The sequence below is a fragment of the Oryx dammah genome, unplaced genomic scaffold (assembly GCF_014754425.2).
Source record: "Oryx dammah isolate SB20612 unplaced genomic scaffold, SCBI_Odam_1.1 HiC_scaffold_22, whole genome shotgun sequence".
In the NCBI taxonomy this organism is placed as follows: Eukaryota; Metazoa; Chordata; class Mammalia; order Artiodactyla; family Bovidae; genus Oryx; species Oryx dammah.
In genome coordinates this window covers 28,635,907-28,650,109 of record NW_024070206.1, presented here as the reverse complement: position 1 = coordinate 28,650,109, position 14,203 = coordinate 28,635,907, and the positions used below count along the sequence as shown (strand labels likewise).

At 50.8% G+C, this 14,203-nt stretch overlaps 2 protein-coding genes across 3 annotated transcripts in view; one reads left to right on the top strand and one right to left on the bottom strand.

The window, feature by feature from the left end:
• The first annotated feature begins 7 nt into the window (after positions 1-7).
• On the top strand, positions 8-7,386 carry LOC120881145 (NPC intracellular cholesterol transporter 1-like). Its single transcript, XM_040264732.1, has 7 exons — positions 8-525; positions 1,153-1,282; positions 2,614-2,814; positions 4,093-4,324; positions 5,046-5,159; positions 5,940-6,102; positions 6,675-7,386. Exons 2-7 carry the CDS (start codon positions 1,227-1,229, stop codon positions 6,716-6,718), a joined length of 810 nt encoding a protein of 269 aa, XP_040120666.1. The 5' UTR covers positions 8-525; positions 1,153-1,226; the 3' UTR covers positions 6,719-7,386.
• LOC120881144 (regulator of MON1-CCZ1 complex) overlaps positions 7,174-14,203 on the bottom strand; it is a 21,423-nt gene continuing 14,393 nt past the window's right edge. For both annotated transcript variants that reach the window (XM_040264729.1, XM_040264730.1), the window contains 10 exons: positions 13,174-13,218; positions 12,873-12,926; positions 12,097-12,225; positions 11,518-11,624; positions 9,650-9,769; positions 9,082-9,159; positions 8,675-8,779; positions 8,375-8,443; positions 8,066-8,291; positions 7,174-7,336 (listed from right to left, as the gene is read on the bottom strand). In XM_040264729.1, coding sequence (XP_040120663.1) covers positions 7,257-7,336; positions 8,066-8,291; positions 8,375-8,443; positions 8,675-8,779; positions 9,082-9,159; positions 9,650-9,769; positions 11,518-11,624; positions 12,097-12,225; positions 12,873-12,926; positions 13,174-13,218 — 1,013 coding nt within the window. In that variant the 3' untranslated portion in view covers positions 7,174-7,256. The remainder of the gene's footprint in view (positions 7,337-8,065; positions 8,292-8,374; positions 8,444-8,674; positions 8,780-9,081; positions 9,160-9,649; positions 9,770-11,517; positions 11,625-12,096; positions 12,226-12,872; positions 12,927-13,173; positions 13,219-14,203) is intronic.

The following is a 14,203-nucleotide window of genomic DNA, read 5'->3' as shown; positions in this document are numbered from 1 at the left end:
TTTTATTTATTTTTTAATTCAATTTTAATTTTTTAACACCAAAAACACTTTGTATTGGGAGATAGTCAGTTAGCAATGTTGTGATGGTTTCAGAACAGTGAAGGGACTCAGCCATACACGTACATGTATCCATTCTGCCCCAAAACCCCCTCCCATCCAGGCTGCCGCGTAACACTGAGCAGGGTTCCATGCACCATGCAATAGAGCTTTGTTAGTTGTTCATTTTAAATATAGCAGGACCACCTTATATAAGGAAGCCTTTCCCATTAAGTACTTATGTGGTTTGTCTTCTGACCGGGTGGGATGAGAAGGTCTAGAAAAGGAAGTTCTGAATTTCAAGAAAAGGGACTGAAACTGAAGACTTCCTCCTCGTGGGGGTATCCGTAACCCTTTCTCTCCTGTTCTCTAGCACCCGGATAGGCTTTGCCCCGTCGTCCTGGATTGACGATTACTTTGACTGGGTCAAGCCTCAATCATCTTGCTGTCGCATCTACAACAGCACGGAGCAGTTCTGCAATGCGTCGGGTACTTGACCCTTCTAGATCTTTCCCTCCTTTCTGAAAAAATTTAAGTTTATTGTTTAAAAGTCATTTGCATGTCGTCTCCACTTCCACCTGTTTTTATCGGCCGTCGCTGGGTCTCAGCCCCCGTCCGTGTCCCCTTCCTCCGTGGTCCACTCTGGAGATGCCCATTGTCCCGTGTCCTGCCCCCCATGGGGCTGCAGGCTGAACCGGGTTGGGGGACTCTGGTTTTCAGGCTTCTTATCTTTTCCCAGTGACACCAACGGCCTCTCTTGATTGTTATCTGGCTGTAGCTTGTCACGGGCCTGCTTTGTTTGTCACTATTGCCCTATGGTTTTATAAGAGTGTTGAGGTTGTCCTAGAATTTTCTTCATAAAAACATGGAAGCCCTGGGCTCTGGTAATAACATACTGAGGTTGTCCTTAAAGCAGGCAACCTGCTCTGGGGAAGGAAATTTGTACAGCCTATGTTAGGGGAAAATGGGACTTCCACTTCATTAGACTGCAAAGATCACTTGTTTGAAGCTTTTGGATCTCAGGAGAAGAACTCCTGCCATTCTTTATCATTATCTTAAATGTTTTAATCTGGACACCCATCCTTCTCACTCGGGCTCCTCCACCCATTTGCACAGTGGTCGACCCTGCCTGTGTCCGCTGCCGGCCGCTGACTCCGGAGGGCAAGCAGAGACCTCAGGGTGCAGACTTCATGAGGTTCCTGCCCATGTTCCTCTCCGACAACCCGAACCCCAAGTGTGGCAAAGGGTAAGGGAGGCTGAGCCGTTCAGCTGCATGCCCGAGTCCCATGTCATGTGCGCTGAGATGCTGTGGGGGTCAGGGAGGGGCTGGGTGGGCATGGTGGGCGGGAAGGGCCTCGTTTCTGCAATGTGCCACCCTGTGCCCACCCTTCTGTGAAAGCAGAGAAACCAAACTGCCTTTGAAGAAAATTCCTCTTTCCTCATTCTCAGCTGATACTGACTGGTCTGAGCGTTTGGTCCCAGGCTGCCCTCTGTGTCCTGGCCCTCCTGGCGGCACAGAGGACTTGGAGTCCTGTGCAGGCTTCCAGGAGGATGGAGTGCGAAGAGGGATGTGGGCATTTCAGGACGTGAAACGGTCTGTCCAGTTGTGTGGGAATTATGAGGCCACAGATCTGTCCTGGTGGCGTTGCCTGGGGTAAAGGTGTAGGTTTTCCTTTCCCCTCTGTGCTTCTTGCCAGCCTGTCTGTACATGAGCTCCTGGGCTGCCCCACTTCCCCATCCAGCCAGGCAGCCAGTTCCCATGGAAACAGGATGTCTGGCCCAGAAATAGCAGAGACAACTGAGGTCTGGAGTTGGGGGGATTCAGATAGAAGGTGAGGGTTATATTTACATTATAATGGTAAATGCTGGACATCCCTGTTTTTCATTAAGATTACATAATATGACCCAAGTTCCATCAGTCATGTGTCATGTCTGCGTTTTGGGACCTAGGCTAGGTACGGTGGGAGAACTATCCCCCAAAACAAAGCAGGAATGAACCTTGAATCTTGATCTCCCTGCAGACTGAACACTCAGCCTGCATAAACAAGTCAGAGAGAATGCAGCTCTTTGGAAGGCAACAGCCACCACTCACAGGGAACTTTCTTTGAGCCTGAATCGTGCCTGGCACCTCACTGGCACTACTTCATTTATTTACAGCCCTGTGAGGAGATGGTGGTGCACCCATTTGCAGATGACACTGCAGCCGAAATTTAGTCATTTTACCCTGGAGTTCCAGGACTGAGGGTGATCTCAGGGCCACCTGACTCCAGGGCCCCCGTCCCTTCCTGCCTCCTGTTACACAGCATGGCTGGGCATACACTCTGTAAAATAACACATTGGATGGCAGAGTAGAGCCAGCTACAGAAACGAGCAGCTGCGTGCAAAGAAACCAAAGCAGCAAAGTGTGGGAAAGCATAAGCTAGACCTTCCTCTTTCCTTTTCAAGGGCTTCCCTGTCCCTGAAATTGACAGCTGATCTGACCCGAGCCCAGGGTCAGGTGACCCCACGAAGCTTGGATGCCCAGATCCTGCAGATGGGGCACGAGGTGTGGCCTCTGACACCGCTGTCTTGTCGCAGGGGACATGCTGCCTACAGCGCTGCCGTCAACATCGTGGACAACGGCACGAGCGTGGGAGCCACATACTTCATGACCTACCACACGGTGCTGCAGACCTCGGCTGACTTCATCGATGCCATGGAGAAGGCCCGCCTCATCGCCAACAACATCACCAGGACCATGAACCAGCAAGGGGGTGATCACCGGGTGTTCCCATACAGGTAGGGTGTACACGAGGGTGTCTTGGGGAGCGGCCCCACACGCCGGGGCTTCCTTGCTGGGGTTGGCAGGGGGTGGGGGAGTATGGTGCTGACACTTGGCTTTCCTTCTGACCCCAGCTCCATCCTGAGCTTGGGGGAAACCTGTCGCTGGATATGGCGTCTGGGCAAGGAGAGCCAGATTGTGCAGCACCTGCCAAAGTCTCAAGGTGGAGCTCACCCTGCAGAACAGCAGCGGGGGCCGGGGGTGGGGGCGCCTGGGAAGCAGCCCTACAGAGAGGGCCCAGCAAGGCAGGGCTCCCGATGCAGATTACTGGAGATGGTGCCTTTGTGGAGGTTTCTTGCTTTCATTTATTTTTTTTTCATTATTAAGAAAATATTGGGACTTCTTTGGCACTCCAGTGGTTAAGACTTCACAAGTCCATTGCAGGGGGCATGTGTTTGATTCCAGGTCAGGGAACTAAGATTCCACATGCCAGAGGGGTGTGGCCAAAAAAATTAAGAAAATATTTTACGAAATACTGAATTTAGACAATATAGAAAAGTAGGAGAAACAAGTGATTTCCCCACCAACCCCCAGGGTCTCAGTTCAGGAAACCTTGACCTTTTCCTGACAGAGGGCCAGCTTGTTGTCCTGTGGAAGGAGCTCTCAGAGTGGGTGTCCTGACCTCTAGGAGGAGCTGGTTAACTTTGCCAAAATGGCATTATCTCCTCAGGTCCTGCACAGACCCTGTTTGGCTGGGGGTAATCCTCCAGATAGACCAAGGCTTGTTTTCCCAAAGTACCATGAAACATTATAGATGAATGCCTGCAAAGCAGAGCAGGGGCTTCCCTGACGGCTCTGCAGGTACAGAAGCCGCCTGCAGTACAGAAGATACAGGAGACACAGGTTCAATCCCTGGGTCGGGAGGATCCCCTGGAAGAGGGCATGGCAGCCCACTCCAGTATTTTTGCCAAGAAGATCCCATGGACAGAGGAGCCTGGTGACCTCCAATCCCGGGGGTCACAAAGAGTCAGACATGACTGAGCACTCAGCTCAAAGCAGAATGGATTGGGCACGTGAAGAAAAACTTGATATAAGATACACGTCTGCGATGCCCTACTTTGGGCGTCCATGGTCAGAGGTCCAGCTGAACTGCCAAAGGCGAGTCTTACAAAAACAGGGAGGTTTCCTGTGAGGCCTGCCTCTCAGGGTAGCTTCATTTTGCAGTGGCGGCAGGATGAGGGGTCAGGCTTCCCGGAGTGAGAACGAGCAGTGACAGACCCCTCTCCCCCTCCCAGCGTGTTCTACGTCTTCTATGAGCAGTACCTGACCATGATTGACGACACCGTCTTCAACCTCGGCGTGTCCCTGGGCGCCATCTTCCTGGTGGCCGTGGGCCTCCTGGGCTGTGACCTGTGGTCTGCGGGCCTCATGTGCGCCACCATCGCCATGATCCTCGTCAACATGTTCGGCGTCATGTGGCTGTGGGGCATCAGCCTGAACGCGGTTTCTCTGGTCAACCTGGTCATGGTGAGTCCTGGGGGAGCGCTCAGCCCTCACTCCTGTGCCACCGATGTGCCTTGTTTCTTGGGGTGAAAGGTCAAGGTCAGCTCTTGCTTTCGGTGCACATGGGCAGCTGGACATGGTCCCGTAACGATGACAGTGTGACGTCACGGTCTGGCTGAAGTATTCTGCCTGTAGTACTCTGAAGGGTGAGTTGTCGAAGTATGTAGCCTGATGATAGCAAGATATCCATTTCCACTTGGAAAAATTGCCCCTTCTGAATGGAATTTTCTGACCAGGACTTTTTGCCTCTCATGTAGTTGCCAGTTGCTTTTGAAGTGTTAAATATTATATGTGTATCTGAAAAAGTATGAACAGAAGCTAGACCCAGTGCATGTGCCCTTCAGAGAGGAGAAGAACATGCTTCAGGGGCAGTGGCAGCGAGGAGCCCCTGCTAAAGAGATGACAGTGTGCTGCCTGGGTCGGGGCTGCGAGGACCTTGAGAGGTTTCAGTCGCTTCGCCCAGAGAAGGCCGATCTGCTGGAGGAATCTGGAGATTCCACGGGCTTCCCGGGACAGCTGATGTGGGTGCCATGGGGGCTTTGTCTTACAAGTAGAAGGGGCTCTGCTCGGGGCTCCTTGACGCCCCCCAGGGTGCCCTGGTAACCAAAGATCCCGGGAAGGGGGTAGCTGCCTTTACCACCTTTAACCGGAGCAGAGCAGCCCTCATGGGAACACTTTATTTCAGAGCTGCGGCATCTCCGTGGAGTTCTGTAGCCACATCACGAGGGCGTTCACGGTGAGCACGAAGGGCAGCCGCGTGGAGCGGGCAGAGGAGGTGCTCTCCTACATGGGCAGCTCTGTAAGTACCACCGAGTAGGCCACCCGGGCAGCGACTTCGCCGTGAAGGGCCCAGTCGGGCAACTGAGAGCGTCTCAGGAGAAGGAACTTCACCATTCAAAACTCTGAAGACACAATTTGTTATCTCTGACTTAGCGGCAGTACCTCAGGATTACAAGTTTTCAGGCAATTCAGGAAACTTGAATAGAGCTGTAGCCTGGAATTCCTTAGGACTGTTCCCTTTGGTGACTGCTTTGCACAGTCTGCCTGAAGCAGGAAAACAGGTTTGATGTGAGAGCCACTGAAAGCCCAGGCCCAGCCGTGTGTGTTGAAAAGCAGACGAGCTGCCACACTTGGAACCCGGTGTGGTTTGTGGGTCAGGCTGGCAGAATCTTCTCAGGCTGAACCAGGATACGGGGCTGGACTGTGAACCAGTTCCTTTCCCACCATAGAAAATACTGTTACAGATGAACAATGAAAAGTGTGCAGTAGCATTGCCTAAAAACATCATGTACATACCTTAATTTAAAACTAATGCTCTTGGAAAAATGGTGCTGATAGACTTGCTATGGGGTATATGCAAAATACACAGCTTTTATCCTTATTACACCTTTTTTTTCTCAGATTCATAAGCAGCAAATAATTTAGGCAGAGCCAAATGCTGCTTAGCAGTAACTCTGAAAGCTGGAGTTCAGGCCCCCATTACTTTGGACCTTGGTGTTTAAGAAATCCCTTTAAGAGAAAGTGTTCAATTATGGCCAGTTGATACAAGTGGTTTCTGAGCCCATCTCTCTTTTCTTAGGTATTCAGTGGAATCACACTAACGAAATTTGGAGGCATTATTGTGTTGGCCTTTGCCAAATCTCAAATTTTTCAGATATTTTACTTCAGGATGTATCTAGCTATGGTCTTACTGGGAGCCACTCATGGACTAATATTCCTCCCTGTCTTACTCAGTTACATAGGTAAGAGCTTTTTGTTTTTAACCTGGTGGGACGGAGGAAGCCTGATAGAAGGGCGGGTACCTTGACGCTTTCTTTTGAAGTTTTTGAACGTACTCATACCAGTGGTCATTTGATAAAATATTTATTCTAAGAGAAAAACTCTGATCCTGGGGCTTCATTGCTAAATCACTTCATTAGAAAACCGGGGCCTGACGTGGTCAGCACTGGGAGTGAGCTTGCATGTCAGAGGCCCAGGGCTTCTCCCCGCTGAGAAGGACCTGAGTTTGGCCACAGCCCGCGGTGCCCTGGAGCAGCCTTCATTTCCATTCACTTTAAAGAACAACGCTGCTCTGTGGTTTGTCTCTAATTTGGAGTTCTCCTTAGGAGCGTATTTTACCTCTGTGGCAACTTCAGCTTCTATAAATGACCTGTGATTAACAGAACAGTATTAATTTGCTTGATATATAGCTTTGTGATTGAGAAAACGAGGGTTTTTTCCCCCCTTAAATCTGGGGGAAATCTGGGGGACAGGAAATTCTGAAACCATCTCCTTTTCTCAAGAGATGATTCATAAGTTATTTTATCCCTCACAGGCCCGTCAATAAATAAAGCCAAAAGTTTGACCATGCAGCAGTGATACAGAGGTGCAGAGCAAGAACAGCTCCTCAACTTCTAGCTGCCCCCTCACGGACTTGAGACTGTCTGCGGGTTGGTTGGTTTACCACTGGACAGCAACCGCGTCGTCAAGGTTCGGTTGAACCCTGGATGTGAGCAAGCATCAGGCTACTAAACAGCAGCCGCTTTGGCTGGAGCGCTTTTAAACTCAGGAATGCAGACTCTGACTGGAGGCAGTATTACTGAACCTGAAGGCAGCCCCAGGGCGCTGGAGCACCTTTCGGTTCCCCAGGAATGAGGCCTGGTTCTCAGGCAGCCAGAAGGGGGCGCTAGGGAGCTTGCGATCTGCTCACTGACACTTCCTAAAGGCCAATCAATGCAATGTTTCTCCTTTTCAGGAGTAAGCCATCACACAAGCTCTACACCTTATTTTTAGTAACATTTGAGGATGTGGTAGATACATCCTTTATTACAACATTTTGTAGGTTAAAGAGCTTTATTAATGCAATAAATTAACTTTGTACACATTATATATATACATAAAAAACTAGCAAGTGACCTCAGAACGTTGTAGGCCTCATTAGAGCTTGGTCTCCGAAAACTTGTTTGAAAAAAGCGACATGTTCCTCACAGTGTTCTCCTGTAAAGGAAAATGCAGATTTAATCCGTTAAGACGAGGCACAAAAGGAGAAGACAAGGGAGCGCTGTGCGGCTCCTAGATGTGGACACTGGGTTTTAACTTCTTTCTCTCTCATAAAATACTTTGTTTTCCTAAGCTTCTGCGTCATCCTTTCTGTTCACACAGCTCATGCCATCACGGGACTGGCTGGTACCTTGACAACCCCCAGCAACCCCGCCGTCTGCCCTGAGACGGTAGAGAAGCGGGGAGATCTGTAAACACTGGAAGCCCTGAAGGAGTCACAGGTTCCCCCATCCTGGGAAAAGGTGTTTTAGATTTCATAACTTTGGAGGTTAGAGTGATTGGCCAATGCATCCTGCCTAAAAATGAAACATTAACAAGCCTCAGGCCATTGACAACCCTCTACAGCCATTTCCGGTCTTGTTCCTGATTCTTCAGAAAGGGCCATTCCGGGCCCAGATGTCAGACAGCTGTGCCCAGATGACACTGTCTCCACCCCATCAGTCCCTGCAAGTTCTAGAGCAGAACCCCAACTGCATCAGCACCCTAAATCCACTCTCACTACAGTGAACAGGCTAAGGCTTATGTCAGCTGGTACAAAATTTTCTTCTTAAAGAACTAGCCCAAGAGTTCTCCAAACCAAAAGCCTTCTTGCCCCACTCCAGCCACCAGTGATCTCCTGGTACTGAGTGTGGCTGCCCCACATCTTCCTTGCAGCTGTATTCTCACCTGGTGTGAAACTAGGGTTCCCTCGCAGACGCTGGTTTCGCTGTTCAAAAAACCGGAATATCGTGTAGAAAAGCATGTGGTCTTCAGTCTGCTTTGCAGCATCTAGAAACTTCCGCGCGGAGATGTTATCATGGCCACCAATGCCCCGGATGAACCTTAAGGCAGCTAACACTTGGTGTTTGGAAAGGAGAACTTCTACTATTTCATCATTTGCTGTGGAAAGTCGCTAGAAATAAGGTAGAAAGCTAGGTCAGTGCAAGCAGTAGGAACAGCCTTCTGTGTGGTTTGAAACTTGGCTGTATCAGTTACCTTCAGCATATCCAGAGACAGCTGATGGGCAGGAGGATAAAAACTTTCTAGGGAAAGCAGCAGACAAGCCTGAAAGACACACATGTTCAGACTGGATTCATCATATGTTGGAAGATCAAAGTATTTTTTATACTTGTTTTTATTTGGCCATGCCAGGTCTTAAGTTACAACATGCCAACTCTTCCTTGTGGCAAGCCGGGTCTGGTTACCCCGCCAGGAATCGAACCTGGGCGCCCTGCATTAGGAACGTGGAGTCTTAGCCACTGGATCCCCAGGGAAGTCCCGCCGGCCAGCACTCACCAAAGGCTTGGAGTCGCTGAGGACGTGGTACTGCAGGAACTGGTGCAGCGTGGAGAAGAGGCTGTGCTGGACTAGTGTCCTGATGACCAGCTCGTGTAGGTAATGCTGAGGCACAGACAGGCATGCCACTCAGCTACAGCCCAGAGACGCCGTGTGCCGAGGCCCGCGGCTGCTCTACGTGAAGCTCCCATCACTAAGAGGAGGGGGTCTATGTGCAGGTGAAAGACGCCAACCCTCATCTGACACTGATCATCCCACTGACAAACACGGGGTCCTGTGAGGGGGTGACTCACTCTGAGCCAGGTGTGCAGACCCTTGTGGGATATTGAGAGCCACCTCAGTTAAGACGGTGATGCTGCTTTTACTCTAATGATTCCCTGTCCCTGGACGTGGGCCCACAGAGGTACCTGTACTGTGATCTGAAACTGGTTCAGGGAGCGGATGTACTCCATGAGCACGGCGATCACGAATTTGTGCGGCGTCTCCTGCACAGAGGAGAATAACTGGTTAGACACACACGTGACTCCTTTCATCTGGCTTCTGGGGTTCCACTCGGCTGTGCTGTGCTGTGCTGGACTTGGTTACTTCAGTCATGTCCAACTCTGTGTGACCCCATGGACAGTAGTCCACAGGCTTCTCTGTCCATGGGATTCTCCAGCCAAGAATACTGGAGTGGGTTTCCATGCCCTCCTCCAGGAGATCTTCCTCACCCAGGGATCAAACTTGCATCTCTGACATCTCCTGCACTGGCAGGCAGGTTCTTTACCACTAAGCCACCCTCCAGACTCTCCCAGGTCTGTGATCATATTTAAGCTTGAGGATTAGGGGCCAAACGATGAGCGTTCATTCAGTCCTCACTCCAAGAGAGCTCGGTTACTCTAATCACATTCTGAGTTCTTCTTCCTCAGTTCCCTTCAAGTATGATCACTGCCTTGGGAATCCTAAACCCAAAGCGGGCTGGTGAGCCTCCCCTACCTTCTTCTCCGTAAACACCGACAGAACATGGGTGTACATGTCCGACTGGTCAACCACGGCCTGGGTGCGCACCGGCCTCCTGAGCAGCGGGCCACTCCGGCTCTGGCCCGCCTCCATGGCCTGCACACAAACCACAGACAGGATCTCAGTCGTCTTCTGGGTAACGGTATGTTTGCAGTCAATCCAAAAAGACCAAATTCCTAGATGCTGTGAGCCTGGGCATGAGCAGAGTGTAGTACTTGGACAAACTGCAGTGCAGCTGGAGAGGATGTTTAGCAGGGCAGAGCTGATCATCCTGAAAACACACCCGTGTTCACGGATGGAACTAAAAAGCCTAAGACGTAGTTTTATTGAGAATTATTTTTTTTTTAAGCTCTTAAAATAACTCCCTAATATTGTTAATTGCAAACAATCTGGCATTTGTCATCTAATTAAAATGGCTACTGCTTCTTTGTTTTACGAAGCTCAGATCCTACACTGGGTAAAAAATATCTTACAATGAGTATCAACAGAATTTTTTGTTTTTTGGCTGAGCAGCAAGGCTTGTGGGATCTTAGACTAGACAATGAGCCTGGGTCGTCTGTGCTGAGAACACAGAGTTCTAACCATTGGGTCGCCAGAGAATTCCCTCAGTAGCTTTTTGAATAGTAAGCAAGGCTCCCCAAATGTCACTGAGCGAGAAAGCCCCGTGAGATCTTGGCGACTTCACCTCACTTTGTAATGCTGACTCTGCGAGGGGGCACCTGTGAACCTGCATTGGCAGAAGCCCGACATGCTCCAGTGGTGGTGTTGGTGGACCACACCCTTGACTCCCACAGGTTTACAAAGCCGGAGCACCGCAGCGTCGGGGCTCACAGAGACTGCCCTCTGAGATCAGACCTGCTGCCGCCTCTGCCCGGAACACCAGCGGCAAGAACAGGACCGCTCCAGAAGGGCTTGGGTCTGAGGACAGGGCCACACAAGGCTGCACACTGCGCCTCAGCCCTGTTATCCCTGAGAAGCTAAAGGGAGGGGGTTCTGGGGGATTGTTATTGTTTAAAACCACTGCCATTTTTAGCCTTCGGACTACTCAGGTTCATGAAGGCAAATAATTCATTCCACTTGTCCTGAACTTCCTTCTAGCTTCAGAAGACACACTTATGAAACAGTATAGCAGACCCTGAGAAGCCTACCCTTCACAACAGACACTTGACATTTTTGTTTGGCGGGTTTTTTTTTTTTTTTTTTGGCCACAAGTGATATGTGAGATCTTAAGTCCCCAGACCAATTCCCCAACTGGTCCCACACCACGCCCCTAGCAGTGGAAGTGCTGGGAGCGTGGAGTCTTAACCACTGGACCAACAGGGAAGTCCAACAAACACCTAAACCTACTCCAGGAAAAGCGCAATGCTAATACTGAATCATCAGGATCCTAAAAGGAGCCTGACTGAATGACAGGAGAAGTCTTATTTTTATAGCTTTTCCATCCTAAAAGGAAAGGAAGATGTGGCAAAATGATTTACATTACTGATTCACCAAAGTCTAGACTCTGGCTTGGCAGAAAGACATAAAATAATGCAAACTGAGACTGATTTTCTCATCTGTTACATAAAGGGAGACCAAGGATCTACACATGTGTAAGACCAAACGGAGATTAAAAACAACAAATGAAGAGGAAGCCATTAAGTGACAGTCAGCCTCTGAGCTCAGGGGACACGGGGACTCTTTAAGTTGACGCTCCCTGTAAACATCCACCATGCTCTCTGGCACAGGGCAAACCTCAGTGTTATCAATCTATGAGAATCTTGCTTATAATCATGTTGAAAATATACCCAGGGTGGGGTGGGGTGGAGTGTCCACCTTGTATGTAAGGTGTACATACAACTTACCATAGTGTAACTCTGCTCAGCGTCCAGGTACTTCTTATACTCCTGGTTGAGTTTGTCAAAGACGGTGGCTATCACGGGCAACGTCACTCTGTCTGACTCTGTCAACACTGGAAGGAATCAAGGTTCACAGCGGTCAGCCGACACGCTAGGAGAGAAAGGACTCGTCTCTGACGGTTACCAGGAGACGTGACACAGTTTAGGGGCTGGGGGCCCTGAGGGCGGTCACCAGCCCTTGCCAGATACTAACAGAGGGCGTCAGGAGAGTCTCAGAGTATTAACAGACACAACGTCGTGAGTGACTTGGACTCAGGAAAAGGTTTCTTTTCCAGCTGGGGAGGGCAGCCTCTACCCTCTGTGTGCCCAGGTTTAGGTCTGTTTTTTAGTCTCTCCTACCCAAGAAATGTCTTGCAGGGATAAATCACTTTTATACCAAGCAGCCTTTCCAGGGGGTTAAATGATGGCCCCATCACTGAGCCCACAGGCTGCAGACAAGAGAGGAGTGTGGCCCATCTCCCGGTGGGCGTGCAGGCCGTGTCAGGAATCAGACAGAGAGGCTGAAGCCGCCCGACCTCTACTCACTCTGCGAGCACACAGACAGGATGACCATCTTGCACTCCTTCCTCTGCAGGAGGAAGTCCATGAGCCTGCCTTTATCCGGCAAGAGGTTCACTATGGGCTGCAGTTTCACCTGGAGGTTCCAGAGGTAACCTGTGGAGAGGCGGCACGCTGAACCCTGGCTGCACACCAGAGCAGTGGCCCCAGTGCTGCTTGCCTCCACCTTCCCGGTGGCCGGGGTCAGGGGGTAGCGGGGGAGGTGATGCTGCAGAGCTGAGCCAGTGGCTGCGCTCACAACACAGCCCAGGCTGCGACGCTCAGGACACCCACACACAGTGGGGCTGCAGGCAATGACCTCTGCATGTTGGCCGATTCCTCACAGAGGAACCTTCCCTGCACACTCCCGGAGCATCCACTGAATATAGGCACCTCCTCCCCTTCAGCGCTGATGGGAGAGCAGGTGGCAGCCCAAGCACAGACTCTGGTCCTGGGCTCCTCTTCTGCTCTGACTCGTTAGACAAAGGCCAATTCCTGAAGCTCCCAAAGGAGCCCTGGAACCCACCATCCTCCCAGCCCTGAGCAACCCCTGTCCTCGAACCTCCCAACACCCTCACTGCTGGGCAGTGGGCACAGTCCTTCTCAATGGGGCTCCGGGAGAGAATTAAAGGCTTCACTGGAAATGACCGAGTCAGCCCTTTCTCCCCAGGGCCGGCACCGAGCCGGTACCCTCGAGACGCACAGGAGACCCTCCACAAGCTCGTCTTTCTAACGGGACAACCTCACCCGCACCCCAGACCCACCTTGACTCGCGCTGATGATGATGTCGGGCTGGAAGACGATCCACGATGAAGAATCCACACGTTATAGGAAACACTACCCCAAGGAGAGGAGGACAGGAGGCAACCCAGGTCCCATGAGCATCCTTCCCACCCCTCACTGAGGCCCCCATGGAGGCCCGGCCCTCGATGAGAGGGAAACCCCACGGGTGATTTCCATGATGCAATTCATCAGACTCGGGGTCTTGGACCACCCTTAGACCCCCGTGTAAGGAGAGGTGACAGCTCCCCTCCCCGGCCTGGCCAAGGCCTTTGGAAAAGATACAGAGTTTACATGGGACGGGGGACTGGCTGGTCACAGGAGCCGGACCTACAAACAGAGAAAACACACGTGTAACGGCTAAGACACCCAACCAGAAAGTGCTACCACTGCAACACTTAATTCTTTCTAAAGGCTTCAGTGCGTGTTCATTCGACTGCAGTTAAGTAAGGAGGAAGTGAGCTGGCATGTCCCACTGATAACACCGATCAGGAGGAAGAGGGAAGTCAAGAACAATCCATGAAGCGGTCTTAAAGGAAGAAGTCTTGAAAGAAGCAGAAAACGGGTTGAAGTTTCTTTCACAGCGCTGTCTTGCTGTTTTACACACGTGCGCAAGAAAGAACTGAAAAAGTCACCTGGGTGATTTCAGATTGGAAGATAGGTTTTAATCAGCTGGTTAGAAAAGATACTAATTTTGCACAGACTCCAACCACCCTCCCCACCCGTTCCCGCCCCATTAGAGGATGGGGCTGGAATGTTTAGAGTTGTTCTTGCTCCAATTACCAGCATTTATTTTCATGCTGAGTAAGCAATCGCAGATACCAGCTATTCATCTGACACCATCTACTCTAAGTGCTGACACCTTTCAACTACCCTGGGAAAAGGAAGAAGCTGGAAAGAACAGAGAAGGCTGAGACCTAATCAGATGTGAGAACTACAGCCGACCCTCAAGGCGGGTGTGAACTCCACGGGCCCACTTACACAGAGGTATTTCTCAACAGTAGAAACCACAGGACTGCACAGCCTGTGGGTGGCTGAGTCTGCCCGTGCAGACCGATGGGTATGGAGGGCTGACCATCAGTTATATGCAGATTAACCCTCACTGTTCAAGGGTCAACTGTAGCTTGTTCTCAAACTCTGCTCAGCTGGCTGATCCTGCAAGTCGCAGCGTGAAGGTGCCAGGCAGCGCTCTGGCTAAACTGTCAGCAAGAGCCTGACCTGATTCTTCTCGTGACATGTACTTGGACATCCTGTCAGTGGGTTAGGCCAACCCAAAGCTATCTGACAAGGGTTCCTTTAAGAAAACGCTCCTCCC